Source organism: Muntiacus reevesi, chromosome 7, assembly GCF_963930625.1.
Source record: "Muntiacus reevesi chromosome 7, mMunRee1.1, whole genome shotgun sequence".
Taxonomy (NCBI): Eukaryota; Metazoa; Chordata; class Mammalia; order Artiodactyla; family Cervidae; genus Muntiacus; species Muntiacus reevesi.
Genome location: NC_089255.1, coordinates 12139743 through 12155792, shown reverse-complemented (window position 1 = coordinate 12155792; position 16050 = coordinate 12139743). Strand labels below are relative to the sequence as shown.

The window sequence follows — 16050 nt, the reverse complement described above, 5'->3', positions numbered from 1 at the left end:
AAAGCAAATTTCAGGTATTCAGCCAACAACTAACCCTTGAGGCCAGTAAGGTGGCCTTGTCTAAGGGTCCGCAATGAAGAGGAGCAATAGTTCCCAGACCCCCTGCCTCCCTACCATAGGCTCTACCTTTCTGGGTCTGACCTTTGGCAGTCATGTTAGAGTTCCTGAGTCCTGTGAAGCTCCCAGGATTTTCATGGCACTAAGGGTCTTTTTGGAATGAAAACACAATCACAGAAAACTAATCAAACTGATGCCATGGCCCACAGCCTTATCTAACTCAATGAAACTATGAGCCATGCCGTGTAGGGCCACCGAAGATGGATGGGTCATGGTGGAGAGTTCTGACAAAACGTGGTCCATTGGAGAAGGGATTGGCAAAGCACATCAGTATTCTTGCCTTGAGAACCTAATGAACAGTATGAAAAGGCAAAAAGATAGGACACTGAGAGATGAACTCCCCGGGTCAGTAAGTGCCCAATGTGCTACTACAGTGGAGAACAGAGGAGAAATAATTCCAGAAAGAATGAAGAGACGGAGCCAAAGCAAAAACACCGCCGAGTTGTGGGTGTGACTGGTGATGGAAGTAAAGTCCGATGCTGTAAAGAGCAATATTGCATAGGAACCTGGAATGTCAGGTCCATGAATCAAGGCAATCTGGAAGTGGTCAACCAGGAGATGGCAAGAGTGAACATCGACATTTTAGGCATCAGTGAACTAAAATGGACTGGAATGGGCAAATTTAACTCAGATGACTATTATATCTACTACCGTGGGCAAGAACCCCTTAGGAAAAATGGGGTAGCCATCATAGTCAACTAAAGAGTCTGAAATGCAGTACTTGGGGGCAATCTCAAAAATGACAGAATGCTCTGTGTTCATTTCCAAGGCAAACCATTCAATATCATAGTAATCCAAGTCTATGCCCAAACCAGTAATGAAGAAGCTGAAGTTGAATGATTCGATGAAGAAAAGCAATACTTGGGTGCAATCTCAAAAATGACAGAATGCTCTGTGTTCATTTCCAAGGCAAACCATTCAATATCATAGTAATCCAAGTCTATGCCCAAACCAGTAATGAAGAAGCTGAAGTTGAATGATTCGATGAAGAAAAGCAATACTTGGGTGCAATCTCAAAAATGACAGAATGATCTGTGTTCGTTTCCAAGGCAAACCATTCAATATCATGGTAATCCAAGTCTATGCCCCTACCAGTAATGCTGAAGAAGCTGAAATTGAGTGATTCTATTAAGACCTATAGGACCTTCTAGAACTAACACCCAAAAAAGATGTCCTTTTCATTATATGGGACTAGAATGCAAAAGTAGGAAGCCAAGAAACACCTGGAGAAACAGGCAAATTTGGCCTTGGAGTGCAGAATGAAGCAGGGCAAAGACTAACAGTTTTGCCAAGAGAACACACTGGTCATAGCAAACATCCTCTCCCAACAACACAAGAGAAGACTCTACACATTACATCACCAGATCGTCAATATCGAAATCAGGTTGATTATATTCTTTGGAGTCAAAGGCGGAAAAGCTTTATACAGTCAGCAAAACAAGACGGAGAGCTGACTGTGGCTCAGATTATAAACTCCTTATTGCAAAATTCAAATTTAAATTGAAGAAAGTAGGGAAAACCACTAGAACATTCAGGTATGACCTAAATCAAATCCCTTACGATTATACAGTGGAAGTGACAAATAGATTAAGGGATTACATCTTATAGACAGAGTCTCTGCCTGGAGAGCTATGGATGGAGGTTTGTGACATTGTACAGGAGGCAGTGATCCAGACCATCCCCAAGAAAAAGAAATGCAAAAAGGCAAAATGGGATGGGGAATACATGTAACTCCATGGCTGATTCATGTCAATGTATGACAAAACCCACTGAAATGTTGTTAAGTAATTAGCCTCCAACTAATAAAAAAAAAAAAAAATAAAATAAATAAATGTATAAAATGCTAAAAAAAAAAAAAAAGGCAAAATGGTTGTCTGAGGAGACCTTACAAATAGCTGAGAAAAGAAGAAAAGCTAAAGGCAAAGGAGAAAAGGAAAGATATACCCATTTGAATGTAGAGTTCCAAAGAATAACAAGGAGAGATAAGAAAGCCTTCCTCAGTGATCAGTGCAAAGAAATAGAGGAAAGCAATAGAATGGGGAAGACTAGAGATGTCTTCAAGAAAATTAGAGATACCAAAGGACCATTTCATGCAAAGATGGATACAATAAAGGATAAAAATGGTATGGACCTAACAGAAGCAGAAGATATTAAGAAGAGGTGGCAAGAATACTGAGAAGAACTGTACAAAAAAGATCTTCATGACCCAGATAACCAGAAGGTGTGATCACTCACCTAGAACCAGACATCCTGGAATGTGAAGTTAAGTGGGCCTTAGGAAGCATCGTTACACATAGTTAGTAGAGGAGATGGAATTCCAGTTGAGCTATTTCAAATTCTAAAAGATGATGCTGTGAAAGTGCTGCACTCAATATGCCAGCAAATTTGGAAAACTCAGCAGTGGCCACGGGACTGGAAAAGGTCAGTTTTCATTCTAATCCCAAAGAAAGGCAATGCCAAAGAATGTTCAAACTACCGCACAATTGCACTCATCTCACACACTAGCAAAGTAATGCTCAAAATTCTCCAAGTCAGGCTTTAATAGTATGTGAAGCGTGAACTTGCAGATGCTCAAGCTGGATTTAGAAAAGGCAGAGGAACCAGAGATCAAATTGACAACATCCGTTAGATCATTGAAAAAGTAAGAGAGTGCCAGAAAAATATCTACTTTGACTGTGTGGATCACAACACACTGTGGAAAATTCTTCAAGAGATGGGAATATCAGACCACCTTACCCGCTTCCTGAGCAATCTGTTTGCAGGTCAAGAAGCAACAGTTACAACTGGACATGGAACAATAGACCAGTTCCACATTGGGAAAGGAGTCCGTCAAGGCTGTATATTGTCACTCTGCTTATTTAACTTACATGCAGAGTACATCATGTGAAATGCCAGGCTGGATGAAGCACAAGCTGGAATCAAGTTTGTCAGGAGAAATATCAATAACCTCAGATAGGCAGATGACTCCACCCTTATGGCAGAAAGTGAAGAAGAACTATAGAGCCTCTTGATGAAAGTAAAAGAAGAGAGTGAAAAAGTTGGCTTAAAACTAACATTCAGAAAACTAAGATCATGAGATCCAGTCCCATCACTTCATGGCAAATAGATGGGGAAACAATGGAAACTGTGACAGACTTTATTTTTGCGGGCTCCAAAATCACTGCAGATGGTGACTGCAGTCATGAAATTAAAAGATGCTTGCTTCTTGGAAGAAAAGCTATGACCAACTTAGATAGCATATTAAAAAGCAGAGATACTACTTTGCCAACAATGATCCATCTAGTCAAAGCTATGGTTTTTCCAGTAGTCATGTATGGATGTGAGAGTTGGACTATAAAGAAAGCTGAGTGCCGACAACTTGATGCTTTTGAACTGTGGTGCTGAAGAAGACTCTTGAGAGTCCCTTGGACAGCAAGGAGATCCAACCAGTCCATCCTAAAGGAAATCAGTCCTGAATATTCATTGGAAAGACTGATGCTGAAGCTGTCACTCCAATACTTTGGCCACCTGATGGCGAAGAACTGACTCATTTGAAAATACTCTGATGTTGGAGGAGAAGGGGATGGCAGAGGATGAGATGGTTGGAATATATCATCAACTGGATGGACATGAGTTTGAGCAAGCTCTGGGAGTTGGTGATGGACAGGGAAGCGTGGTGTGCTGCAGTCCATGGGGTCGCAAAGCGTCGGACACGACTGAGCGACTGAATTGATTGACTGAAGAGTTTTTTCTGAGTCTATAAGGCTCTCAGACACTTTTTGATGCTTCTGGAGCAGTACAGGTCTCACAGCAACCAGAGGTTTGATGTGGTTTGCTGTGAACTCGTGGGAGCAGCCAGCACTGATCGGAAGTGAGTGTGAGCCTTGGAAGCCATGAGATGGATGGTGGTCTAGTCTTGCTCTTCCTCCCAAAGTCATACATAAATGAGAGCAAGGACCTCTTCTCTGAGCTCAGGGTGCTACTCAGCCTGGATGGAGAAGGTTCGGGAAGTTCCTCCCTTGGAGGATGCTTGAGGGCGGAGGTGTGGGCAGAGTGCTGAGGGGCTTCTTGGTGTAGGAATTAGCCATCACCTGTGCTTAGATTTCCATGTGACCATGAGGCCAAATGTGGGGGTTATCTTAATGGGGTTGTGAGTTTGTGGAGGGTATTGGGGTCTGTCCCTTCCCTCCTGCAGAACTGGGTCAATCTGCCCTCTGCCCTCCCCTATTACTGGTCTCCAGGGGCTCCCTTTCTTGGAGGCTCTCAAAGGTCTAGTCTGAGAAGCCAGAGATTTTCGCAGTGCAGCGAATTCTGAAAGGCAGAGGAAAAGTCTTTTGGTTTTTAGAATTTCGGATTCACGCATCTGGCTGTGAAACTTGGGGCAATCATGTCAGCCCTCTGAGACCCAGTTGCCCTGGATGTTAAATGACTCTGCACCAGCCCATTTTGGAGGGATATGATTCCAGAGGGAGGCAGGAGGTAGTAGCGGTTCTCCAGGCGAGACCAGCAGGCTGAGCCCGCGGTGGGTCAAAAGTGCGCCTGGGTCAGCTTCTACTCCGGGCTTCAGCGAGGATGGCCCGCAGCAGCGCGGGCGACCCCGCCGGGGCCGCACACAGGTTAGCCGGGGAGCACGCGGGTAGGGGCGCGCGGACGCTCCCGGCACCTGGGAGTGGGCGGGGGCGGGGGCGGGGGCGGACGCGGGAAGGGGCGGGCCCTCGCTGGGCGGGGCGGAGCGCTAGGCGGCGCCCGGGGCTCGGCGGGGACGCCGGCGGCTGCGGCGGGGAGGGCAGGTAGGCCCATGCGTTCGGCGGGGCGCTGGAGTTATTCGGGCAGGCGCCGCGCGGCCAGCGGACGCCTACAGCTGGCGGAACGCAGGCAGCGCCGAGGGCAGCCGGGCGGGCGCCGGGGCTTGCGGCGGCGCCGGTCGAAGGCGGGCCAGGAAGGCCCGGGCCGCGCCGCCGCTTCTCCCGGCGCAGGGAGCGGGCTCGGGCCGCGGTCCCCCTGGGGGTGTCCCCCACCCCAGGCCGCTTCAGAGGACGCGTGTCGGGCCGCTGTCGTCTCACCCATGTCATAGCCCCTCCCCCAGCCCGGGCTCCCCGGCCTCCGGCCCCATTATCCCGCGGCCCACCCCTCGCCCCGGCCAGTCCCTCTCCTCACCCCTCCGTCTCCCTGGGCGGCGAGTGGCTCGGCGCCCCCGCAGAAGACACTCGTCAGCGCGTTCTCACCCTGTCATCTCCTCTCTCCGCCTAGCTCGCCCCCGGCCGAGGGACCCCGGCCCCCTGCAGCCCGTTGTCCGCGAGCCCAGCCCCGCGCTGACCGCCGGCTTGGCCCTGCCTACCCCCGCCCCGCACCTCGGCGCGTCTCCCCCGGCAACGCGCGGCGCCCCGGGATGCAGCCCGCAGGCCGGGCGGCCGTCAGGGAGGCGGCAGGCCGTGACGTGCTGGCCGCCGACCTGCGCTGCAGCTTCTTCGCCTCGGCCCTGCGGAGCTACAAGCGCGACTCCGTCTTGCGGCCCTTCCCCGCGTCCTATGCCCGCCACGACTGCAAGGACTTCGAGGCCCTGGTGAGCGTCCCCCCACCGCCGCCGCGTCCGGGCCGCGTTGTGAGTGGAACCCGTGTTCGTGAAGGTGCCAGCCCCGCACTTCACACCCCCAGCCTGGTCTTGGGGAAGGTTTGTTTCCAGAAGCTCAGAACGCTCCCGACACCCTAGATATTGACACTCCAAAGTGACTCCCCGAGATGAAGTGAGGAATTCAACAGTTGCTGTAGGCCTCTACAGCGGTTCCTAGCGAATCAGCTGATTCTGCTAAATAGGAAGTTATCTATCCCTTTGCAAATAGTGAGACATCATAAGTCATCAAAGCCACCCGGACCTCATTACTTCAGATGAAGTAATATGTGACCAGTGCTTTTATAAATTGTAACGTATGTTCAGTACACATGTGAGCGGTTATTTCTCTGATGACTCAGGAGGCACTTAATTTCTTGCAGAGTTCACCTCAGGGTCAGCCTTCCACATATTAGTTATCTTTGTAATCCAAATGTTTGGAATTACCTAGAAAAATCGAACTTGCCAAATTCGCTTTTGTGAGAAATACAAAATCAAAAGTCTATAGGCTTTAAAGACATTGAATTTGTACTCAGAGATTCTTCTGTCAGAAAAAACTCCAGGCCTACCCCGGTTTTATTGGTGAGTTCTGCCAATCACTGAGGCACTAAGTAATTGCAGTCTTGCACAAATTCTTCCAGAGTAGAAAAATAAGGTAGTGTAATCTTGATACTAAATCTAATAAGAATGATACAAGAAAATTATAGGCCAGTGTCACTGAAGAGTATAAATATAGAGATCATCTATTAGGATCCTAAAATTAGCAATATATAAAAAGAATAATTACTAACAGGTTGGGTTTATACCAGAAATGTGAAATTAGTTCAACGTTAGAAAATCTCTTCATATTACGAACAATTTTAACAGAATGTTGGTCATGATTAGAATCAACAGATGTTTAAAATTATCTCTGATGAGATAGTCAGTATTGGGTGACCGTTTTTGCTTTCACTCCCAGATGGTCAAGGGACAGCGACCCAGCTTCCTGGCCCCTACCTGGTCCGTTGCAGCTTAGGCTAGGGATGTGTTGAGGAGGCTTCAGGTCTTGGCCACAGTGCATAGGGGTTTCAGGGTACAGGGAATGGGAGGTTGGAGAAAGAGGCAAGCAGAGTGACTTCCCCCACGGTTTGTTCTGCAAATTCAAATATTTAATTCTGTGCATTTATGCTATCAGAGCTTTGGGGAATGACCCTTTCTTCAGTCTATCAGTGGATATATACTGAGTTTCTGCTGTGGGCCAGGCGCTAAGGATATAAAATTAAAAGAATTAAGGAGAGGTTAACAGTCTAATCAGCTCTCCTATGGGGTAAGCCCTATATACAACATGGAAGCCCAGAGCATGACTCTCTGCCTTGGCAGTGGGCTGGAATCAGAGAGCACTTACCAGGGGCAGTTACAACACCATGCTGAGTCCCCAGGGACATGGAGGATTTGGAGTTGCTGAGAGGAGGAAAGGGGTATTCCAGGAGGAGTAGCAGGATGGGCAGAATACCAGGATCTCACCAAGAAGGACAAGTCTGTGCTTCTGTGTGATTTTTGTGGGGAACAGGAAAAGATGAGGCCAACCAGAGCAAGCAGGTCTGGGCATGATCTGCCCAGATGTGTAGATTTTATCCTTGGTCTGGGCGGGCAGTAGTGACATCCAGGATATGTAAGACCCTTGTGGTGGCAGGGTGACAGAGAGATCTGTTCAGGAGTAGAGAGAAAAAACTGGGGGGTCAGAGGGACCAAACTCACCAGAGGTGATGCCCCACAATACGCTTTATTAATTTTCCCAAGACACATCCGAATGGACTAGAATGCTCAGCATGTTCTCTTTCTGCGAGAACAGAATCAGGTTACTTTGATGGATATGGGATAAATGCAAAGGGATCTTTGGAGTTGTTCACGCATTGATTTGTTCATGCTTTTTAAAAAATTCATTTTAATTATACAAGTAATGTTTGATTGTATTCTTGTTATAAAAAAATCCAAGTGATAAAGTGTAAGTGCCCCTGATGGAGCTCACCCTGTCCCACGTCCCTCTCCATGGCGATTAGTGCACTCAGTTTGAAGCATACGCTTCCTCCCGTACGGTAATCCCTTGGGAGAGCGTTGACAATTTGGGTAGCCCCAAATAGCCGCCTGCTCTGTAGGAATAGACTGTCCTGCACATGGGGCTCATTTGGGGGCCAGTTTTAGACAGTGCACTCTCCCAGGAGCCACTGAAAAAACCCAGATTCTTACCATCCCAGCCTGTTACCATTCCTTATTGGGCCCCAGAGTTAGGGAAATTAGCCCAGGGCATGCAGATTCTTGGTTTTCTTTTGGGCATGGCTTTCAGAAGCTCTTTCTGAGGAGAAACCTCTCAGCAGGCAGGGCCTGGCACGACCTCTGGGGGCATGTGCATGTTCTTAGATAAACACACTTTAGGTTTCGTTTTGCCACGTTACATGAGTTAAAGAAAAGGTGCAGAGAACTTGACATCTGGACCTGTGTCTCTCTGACTCAAAGGTTAACCTTTAAAGGGAGTCAGATCTGGACTTGGCCTTCTGGATCATTTGTGGTTACTTGGAGAAGGAAGGTTTGTAGCTTTTAAAAGTCTCCCATTTTCCATCCCTGATCAGGAAAGATCCTATGTGCCTCAGAACAACTGAGCTTCTGTGTCACAGCTATTGGAAAAACGTCTCCCATTTTAATTAGTTTGGCTAAAAGCACTTGGAAGTAATGTGCAACAGTGTATCATTTTCAGCCATTTAAAATTAATTTTCTCTACACTGTGAGGTGTCCTAACACCTGTAACACACATGTTGGCAGTTTCCAAAAATTAGAGCTCTGGCTTAAATTACTTTGCTGAGGGTTGTTTTCCTGAGATTGCCCCCTGCTGAGCCACACTCTGAGGCTTAGCATGGCTCTGGCCTATTCTTTCATGGGCTTCCCTGATGGCTCAGATGGTAAAGAATCTGCCTGCAGTATAGGGGATCTGGGTTTGATTATTTCATAGCCCCCCAAATTCCAAATCATCTCTCAAGTGCCTTGTTTTGAGAATATTTCTATCAGTGTTCAGCTTTTCAATTTTGTACTAGTTCTTTGTATTCCCAGTGCCTGGCCTGGGAGGTGCTTACCAAATGTTTGAGGAATCACACTGGGTATGTGCTGATTGCCCAGGCTGAGGGTGTTTGATTCTGTTTCTTGGGAAAAGAGTTGACTAAGGTCAGAGAATCTGTAGCATTCTTGGAATGTCCAATAGCCTTGACCATCAGCTCCCTCAAACTTCAGGTTGTACAATTCACATTCCTGAATCACTGACACAGAATCTTGTTGCTGGTGTCACAGCCGTAAAGTTTTTTGTTTTGTTTTTCCCCTCTAGAAAACACCGTGCCCTGGTTCTCCATTAGCCTGCAGACCCTTGTTGGGGGTGGGAGGTGGGCGGGGATGGCTCTTTTGTCTTAATTTCAGCCGCTTACCACCCAAAGTGTGGTTGAGGGCCTGCAGAATCAGCTTGTTAGAAATGCAGCTTGTTGGGCCCCACCCCAGACCTACCCAATCAAAATCTGCATTTTAAAGAGATGCATGGGTGTTTCTGGGTGTTTGTAGGCTTTCCTTGTGGCTCAGATGATAAAGAATCCGCCTGCAATGTGAGAGACCTGGGTTCGATCCCTGGGTTGGGAAGATTCCCTGGAGAAGGAAAAGGCTACCCACCTCAGTACTCTGGCCTGGAGAATTCCATGGACTGTATAGTCCATGTGGTCACAAACAGACACGACTGAGCAACTTTCACTGGGTGTTTGTGTGCCTAGTAAAGCCTGAGAAGCATTGCAGCTAGTCTGCACTATTCCCATCTCCTGTTTGGGGGCCCGAACTTCTCCAATGACTGTTGGTTCAGGTCTGGCTTATAGTGTCTAGACAAACTGACTCCTCAATGGCTGGATTAAAATGTGAATGAGATTCTTCCCTGACCCCAGGGCATGCCTGCCCTCTCCAGGACACCCCCTCTCTGTCCATGCAAACTCTCCTTCATCCTTTAAGACACAGCTGGAACCTCTTTTTCTGTGCCTCCACTTCCTAGCAGTTAGGAGTCCTTCGTCTGGGTTCCTACACAATTTAAACAAATTTGCTCTTATAAATAATGCTGTGGTGGGAATTCCTTGGGAGTCCAGTGGTTAGGACTCCACGCTTTTTGTTGCCAAGGGCATGGGTTTGATCCCTGGTCAGCAAACTAAGGTCATTCTATTACATTAATCATTGCTTATATCTCTCGTTATTTTCTTGAAGTAAATTCCAAAAGGTGAAATTGCTGGCTCACCAGCTAACAGACCTTTCTAAGGAAGGCTTTTGTTGCTTATTTCCAGATTAGAAATTGAATATTAACATTTACTGGGAAGATCATTCTTTATAAGGGCCTCAATCTTGGCTTGAATTGGCATTACCTGGGAAGCTGCAGATACTGCTGACATCTGGGTCTCAACACGTAGATATTCGGACTTAATTGGTTTGAGGTGGAACCTTGGCGTTGTGTTTTTTGTTTATTTGCAGAGAATATTTAGTTTAAAATTTTTTTCTAGTAACTGATCATTTCATGGGCACTCATGTGCTGAGTAGTGGAGGAAGTGGTAACAAACAGATTTAGTGTGGTCAATAAGTGTCCGTTAGGTACATGCTTGGTATCTCAATGTAAACTTCTCAATCTCTCAGATTATTTTTTTATTTCTGTTTTTGGGAGGACTGTAACGCATTTAATCTTCCTAGTAACTCAGTGATGTAGATTCTGTTATCATCTCTGTCACCATCAGCTCATCAGTATATGAGATGGTGGCAGACAACTCTCCAGCTTCCAAGTGATGCTGGTGTGGGGTCAGGGTAGAGAACCCCATTTAAAGGGTCCCTGTGATGACTCTTTTTATGAAGAGGACTCTTATAGACTGTCACCCCTAATCTGTTTTAGTCAATCTGGATTTTCATACCTTCAATTCAGTTCAGTTTAGTCACTCAGTCGTGTCTGACTCTTTGTGACCCCATGGACTGCAGCATGCCAGCGTTCCCTGTCTATTATCAACTCCCGAAGCTTGCTCAGACTCTTGTCCATCCAGTTGGTGATGCCATTCAACCATCTCATCCTCTGTCGTCCCCTTCTCCTCTTGCCTTCAATCTTTTCCAGCATCAGGGTCTTTTCTCATGAGTCAGTTCTTTGCATCAGGTGCCCAAAGTATTGGAGTTGCAGCTTCAACATCAGCCTTTCAATGAATATTCAGGACTGATTTCTTTCAGGATTGACTGGTTGGATATCCTTGCAGTCCAAGAGACTCACAAGAGTCTTCTCCAACACCACAGTTCAAAAACATCAATTCTTCAGCACTCAGCTTTCTTTTTGGTCTAACTCTCACATCCATAAATGACTACTGGAAAAACCATAGCTTTGACTAGATGGACCTTTGTTGGCAAAGTAATGTCTCTGCTTTTTAATATGCTGTCTAGGTTGGTCATAGCTTTTTTTCCAATGAGCAAGCGTCTTTTAATTTCATGGCTGTAGTCACCATCTGCAGTGATTTTGGAGCCCAAGAAAATAGTCTGTCACAATTTCCGTTGTTTCCCCATCTATTGCCATGAAGTGATGGGACCGGATGCCATGATCTTAGTTTTCTGAATGTTGAGTTTTAAGCCAGCTTTTTCACTCTCCTCTTTCACTTTCATCAAGAGGCTCTTTAGTTCTTCACTTTCTGCCATAAGGGTGGTGTCATCCGTGTATCTGAGGTTATTGGCATTTCTCCTGCAATCTTGATTCCAACTTGTGCTTCATCCAGCCCAGCATTTCGCATGATGTACTCTACATATAAGTTAAATAAACAGGGTGACAATGTACAGCCTTGATGTACTCCTTTCCCAACTGGAGAAGGGAATGGCAAACCACTTCAGTGTTCTTGCCTTGAGAACCCCATGAACAGTATGAAAAGGCAAAAAGATAGGACACTGAAAGATGAACTCCCCAGGTCAGTAGGTGCCCAATATGCTACTGGAGAAGAGTGGAGAAATAGAACTAACTCCAGAAAGAATGAAGAGATGGAGCTAAAGCAAAAACAGTGCCCAGTTGTGGATGTGACTGGTGATGGAAGTGAGGTCCGATGCTGAAAAGAGCAATATTGCATAGGCACCTGGAACGTTAGGTCCATGAATCAAGGTAAATTGGAAGTGGTCAAATAGGAGATGGCAAGAGTAAACATTGATATTTTAGGAATCAGTGAACTAAAATGGACTGGAATGGGTGAATTTAACTCAGATGACTATTATATCTACTACTGTGGGCAAGAATCCCTTAGAAGAGATGGAGTAGCCATCATGGTCAGCTAAAGAGTCTGAAATGCAGTACTTGGGTGCAGTCTCAGAAACAACAGAATGATCTCTGTTCATTTCCAAGGCAAACCATTCAATATCACGGTAATCCAAGTCTGTGACCAAACCAGTAATGCTGAAGAAGCTGAAGTTGAATGATTTGATGAAGAATGACAAGACCTTCTAGAACTCACCCCTCAAAAAGATGTCTTTTTTATTATAGGAGACTCTAATGCAAAAATAGGAACTCAAGAGATAGCTGGAGTAACAGGCAAATTTGGCTTTGGAGTACAAAATGAAGCAGGGCAAAGACTAACAGTTTTGCCAAGAGAACGAAGTGGTCCTAGTAAACATCCTCTTCCAACAACACAAGAGAAGATTCTACATATGGACATCCCCAGATGGTCAATACCGAAATCAGTTTGATTATATTCTTTGCAGTTAAAGGTGGAGAAGCACTACACAGTCAGCAAAAACAAGACTGGGAGCTGACTGTGACTCAGATCATGAACTCCGTATTGCAAAATTCAAATTTAAATTGAAGAAAGTTGGGAAAACCACTAGACCATTCAGGTATGACCTAAATCAAATCCCTTACGATTATACAGTGGAAGTGACAAATAGATTAAGGGATTACATCTTATAGACGGAGTCTCTGCCTGGAGAGCTATGGATGGAGGTTTGTGACATTGTACAGGAGGCAGTGATCCAGACCATCCCCAAGAAAAAAAGAAATGCAAAAAAGCAAAATGGTTGTCTGAGGAGGCCTTACAAATAACTGAGAAAAGAAGAGAAGCTAAAGACAAAGGAGAAAAGGAAAGATATACCCATTTGAATGCAAATTTCCAAAGAATAACCAGGAGAGATAAGAAAGCCTTCCTTAATGATCAGTGCAAAGAAATAGAGGAAAATAATAGAATGGGAAAGACTAGAGATCTCTTCAAGAAAATTAGAGATACCAAGGGACCATTTCATGCAAAGATGGACACAATAAAGGACAGAAATGGTATGGACCTAACAGAAGCAGAAGATATTAAGAAGAGGTGGCAAGAATACTGAGAAGAACTGTACAAAAAAGATCTTCATGACCCAGATAACCATGAAGGTGTGATCACTCACCTAGAACCAGATATCCTGAAATGTGAAGTTAAGTGGGCCTTAGGAAGCATCGCTACACATAGTTAGTAGAGGAGATGGAATTCCAGTTGAGCTATTTCAAATTCTAAAAGATGATGCTGTGAAAGTGCTGCACTCAATATGCCAGCAAATTTGGAAAACTCAGCAGTGGCCGCAGGACTGGAAAAGGTCAGTTTTCATTCTAATCCCAAAGAAAGGCAATGCCAAAGAATGTTCAAACTACCGCACAATTGCACTCATCTCACACACTAGCAAAGTAATGCTCGAAATTCTTCAAGCCTGGCTCCAACAGCACGTGAATCGTGAACCTCCAGATGTTCAAGCTGGATTTAGAAAAAGCAGTGAAACCAGAGATCAAATTGCCAACATCTGTAGGATCATTGAAAAAGCAAGAGAGTTCCAGAAAGACTTCTGCTTTATTGACTATGCCAAAGCCTTTGACTGTGTGGATCACAACGAACTGTAGAAAATTCTTCAAGAGATGGGAATACCAGACCACCTTACCTGCCTCCTGAGAAATCTGTTTGCAGGTCAAGAAGCAGTAGTTAGACCTGGACATGGAACAACAGACTGGTTCCAAATAGGAAAAGGAGAACGTCAAGGCTATACATTGTCACCCTGCTTATTTAACTTACATGCAGAGTGCATCATGTGAAATACCAGACTGGATGAAGCAGAGGATGGAATCAAGATTGCCAGGAGAAATATCAGTAACCTCAGATACACAGATGACACCACCCTTATTTTAGAAAGTGAAGAGGAACTGAAGAGCCTCTTGATGAAAGTGAAAGAGAAGAGTGAAAAAGTTGGGTTAAAGCTCAATATTCAGAACACTAAGATCATGGCATCTGGTCCCATCACTTCATGGCAAATAGATGGCAAAACAGTGGAAACCATGGTAGACTTTATTTTCTTGGGCTCAAAAATCACTGCAGGTGGTGACTGCAGCCATAAAATTAAAAGACGCTTGCTTCTTGGAAGAAAAGTTATGGCCAATCTAGACAGCATATTAAAAAGCAAAGACATTACTGGGCCAACAAAGGTCCATCTAGTCAAAGCTTTGGTTTTTCAGTAGTCATGTATGGATGTGAGAGTTGAACCATAAAGAAAGCTGAGCGCTGAATAATTGATGCTTTTAAACTGTGGTGTTGGAGAAGACTCTTGTGAGTCTCTTGGACTGCAAGGAGATCCAACCAGTCAATCCTGAAAGAAATCAGTCCTGAATATTCATTGGAAGGACTGATACTGAAGCTGCAACTCCAATACTTTGGCCACCTGATGCGAAGAATTGCCTCACTGGAAAAGACCCTGATGCTGGGAATGATCGAAGGCAGGAGGAGAAGGGGACGACAGAGGATGAGATGGTTGGATGACATCAGTTACTCGATGGACATGAGTTTGAGCAAGCCCTGGGAGTTGGTGATGCACAGGGAAGCGTGGTGTGCTGCAGTCCATGGCGTCGCAGAGTTGGAGATGACTGAGCACTGAACTGAACTGAACTTTCCTGATTTGGAAACAATCTGTTGTTCCATGTCCAGTTCTAACTGTTGCTTCTTGACCTGCATACAGATTTCTCATGAGGCAGATAAGGTGGTCTGTTATCTCCGTGTCTTTAAGAATTTTGCATAGTTTGTTGTGATCCACACAGTCAAGGCTTTGGTGTAGTCAATAAAGCATAAGTGGATGATTTTCTGGAACTCTTTCTTTTTTTTTTTTTTCCTCTTTCTTTTTCTATGATCCAATGGATGTTGGCAATTTGATCTCTGATTCCTCTGCCTTTTCTAAATCCAGCTTGAACATCTGGAGGTTTTTATACCTTAGGTTTGTGCAAAGCAAGGTGAACCTGTATGCAACTGTGCTGTCTTATCTTTCCTGCCTTCATCCTAGTGGGCCACCTCATTTTTCTGGGTGTCACTCTGTTGTCAGGTCCCTGAGGCTGGTGACCTTGGCTGTACCTTTGGTTCATTTCCTTCTAGCACCTCCACCCACAGCTAATAATCATGGCCTCAGGCATCTTCCTAGACAAGGTATTTTTTTCTCAGATGTTCTTTCCTGCTGCTAGCCCTTCTAGGACAATATTGCTTAACATCTAAGCCCGAGTATCCCCGCTTTTCATGGTGATAAGAATCACCTGTGGTAACGCGTGTAAACACAGTGTCTTGGGCCACGTCCCCAGGAGAGTTTGATCTGGGGTGTTGCCAAATGTCGCTGAGCTGTCCTGTTCCCCTCCCGACTCCCTCCCTCCCTCCCCCGCCCGGCCCCTAAGCAAGGAGACTGAGTTGGCTCCTAAGGTCACTGGTTCCCTCTCTTCTGCTTGTCCCCTGCTGGTTCCTTGCTCTTGATTTCTCAGTCACGCAGACCACTTCTTCCTTTCTCAAACCCCTTTGACCACTTAGCATTGGCCGACGTTCAGGACTTGCCCAGGCTCCTTCAGCCACTTCTCCAACTGAATCCTTCCTTCTTCCTTAGAGCAGAGGCTGCAGAAAGGTGGCCTGTGGCCTGACAGGTTTTGTTTCTCATCTGGTCTTTTACAAGCAAGAAAAAGGTCTGAGGCTCCACAGCCTGGGTAGAGGTGGCCCTTAGGCAGAGAGCATCTGGAGGTTGGTAGCTGGGCCCTTTGGCAGGCCTTCAGTGCAACACAGTTCTCACTACTCTTTCCTAAGACAACCTCTTTCTCTTTTTCATCACTTCCCTGGCCTTGGGGCCTTTGAACCCTGGACCACCTTTTGGGAGAGGCACTGTTCCCTTCTGTCTCTTTGCCATGCTCTTTCCCACTGGGAATTCTGTTCCTCTCAAAATTCTACCCCCTCACTCAAGTTTCCACTCCTTTCCTACCTGCTTTGAAAACCCTTCCCTCTGCCTTCCCCTCAGCCCCCATAAATGTCTGCCCTCCTCCTGAACAC

General features: G+C 45.8%; 1 protein-coding gene across 8 annotated transcripts in view; it reads left to right on the top strand.

Annotated features, from left to right (window-relative positions):
* Window positions 1-4841: 4841 nt before the first annotated feature.
* PARP16 (poly(ADP-ribose) polymerase family member 16) overlaps window positions 4842-16050 on the top strand; it is a 37615-nt gene continuing 26406 nt past the window's right edge. For all 8 annotated transcript variants that reach the window (XM_065941957.1, XM_065941958.1, XM_065941962.1 and 5 more), the window contains exons 1-2: window positions 4842-4886; window positions 5347-5659. In XM_065941957.1, the coding sequence (XP_065798029.1) occupies window positions 5486-5659 (174 nt within the window). In that variant the 5' untranslated portion in view covers window positions 4842-4886; window positions 5347-5485. The remainder of the gene's footprint in view (window positions 4887-5346; window positions 5660-16050) is intronic.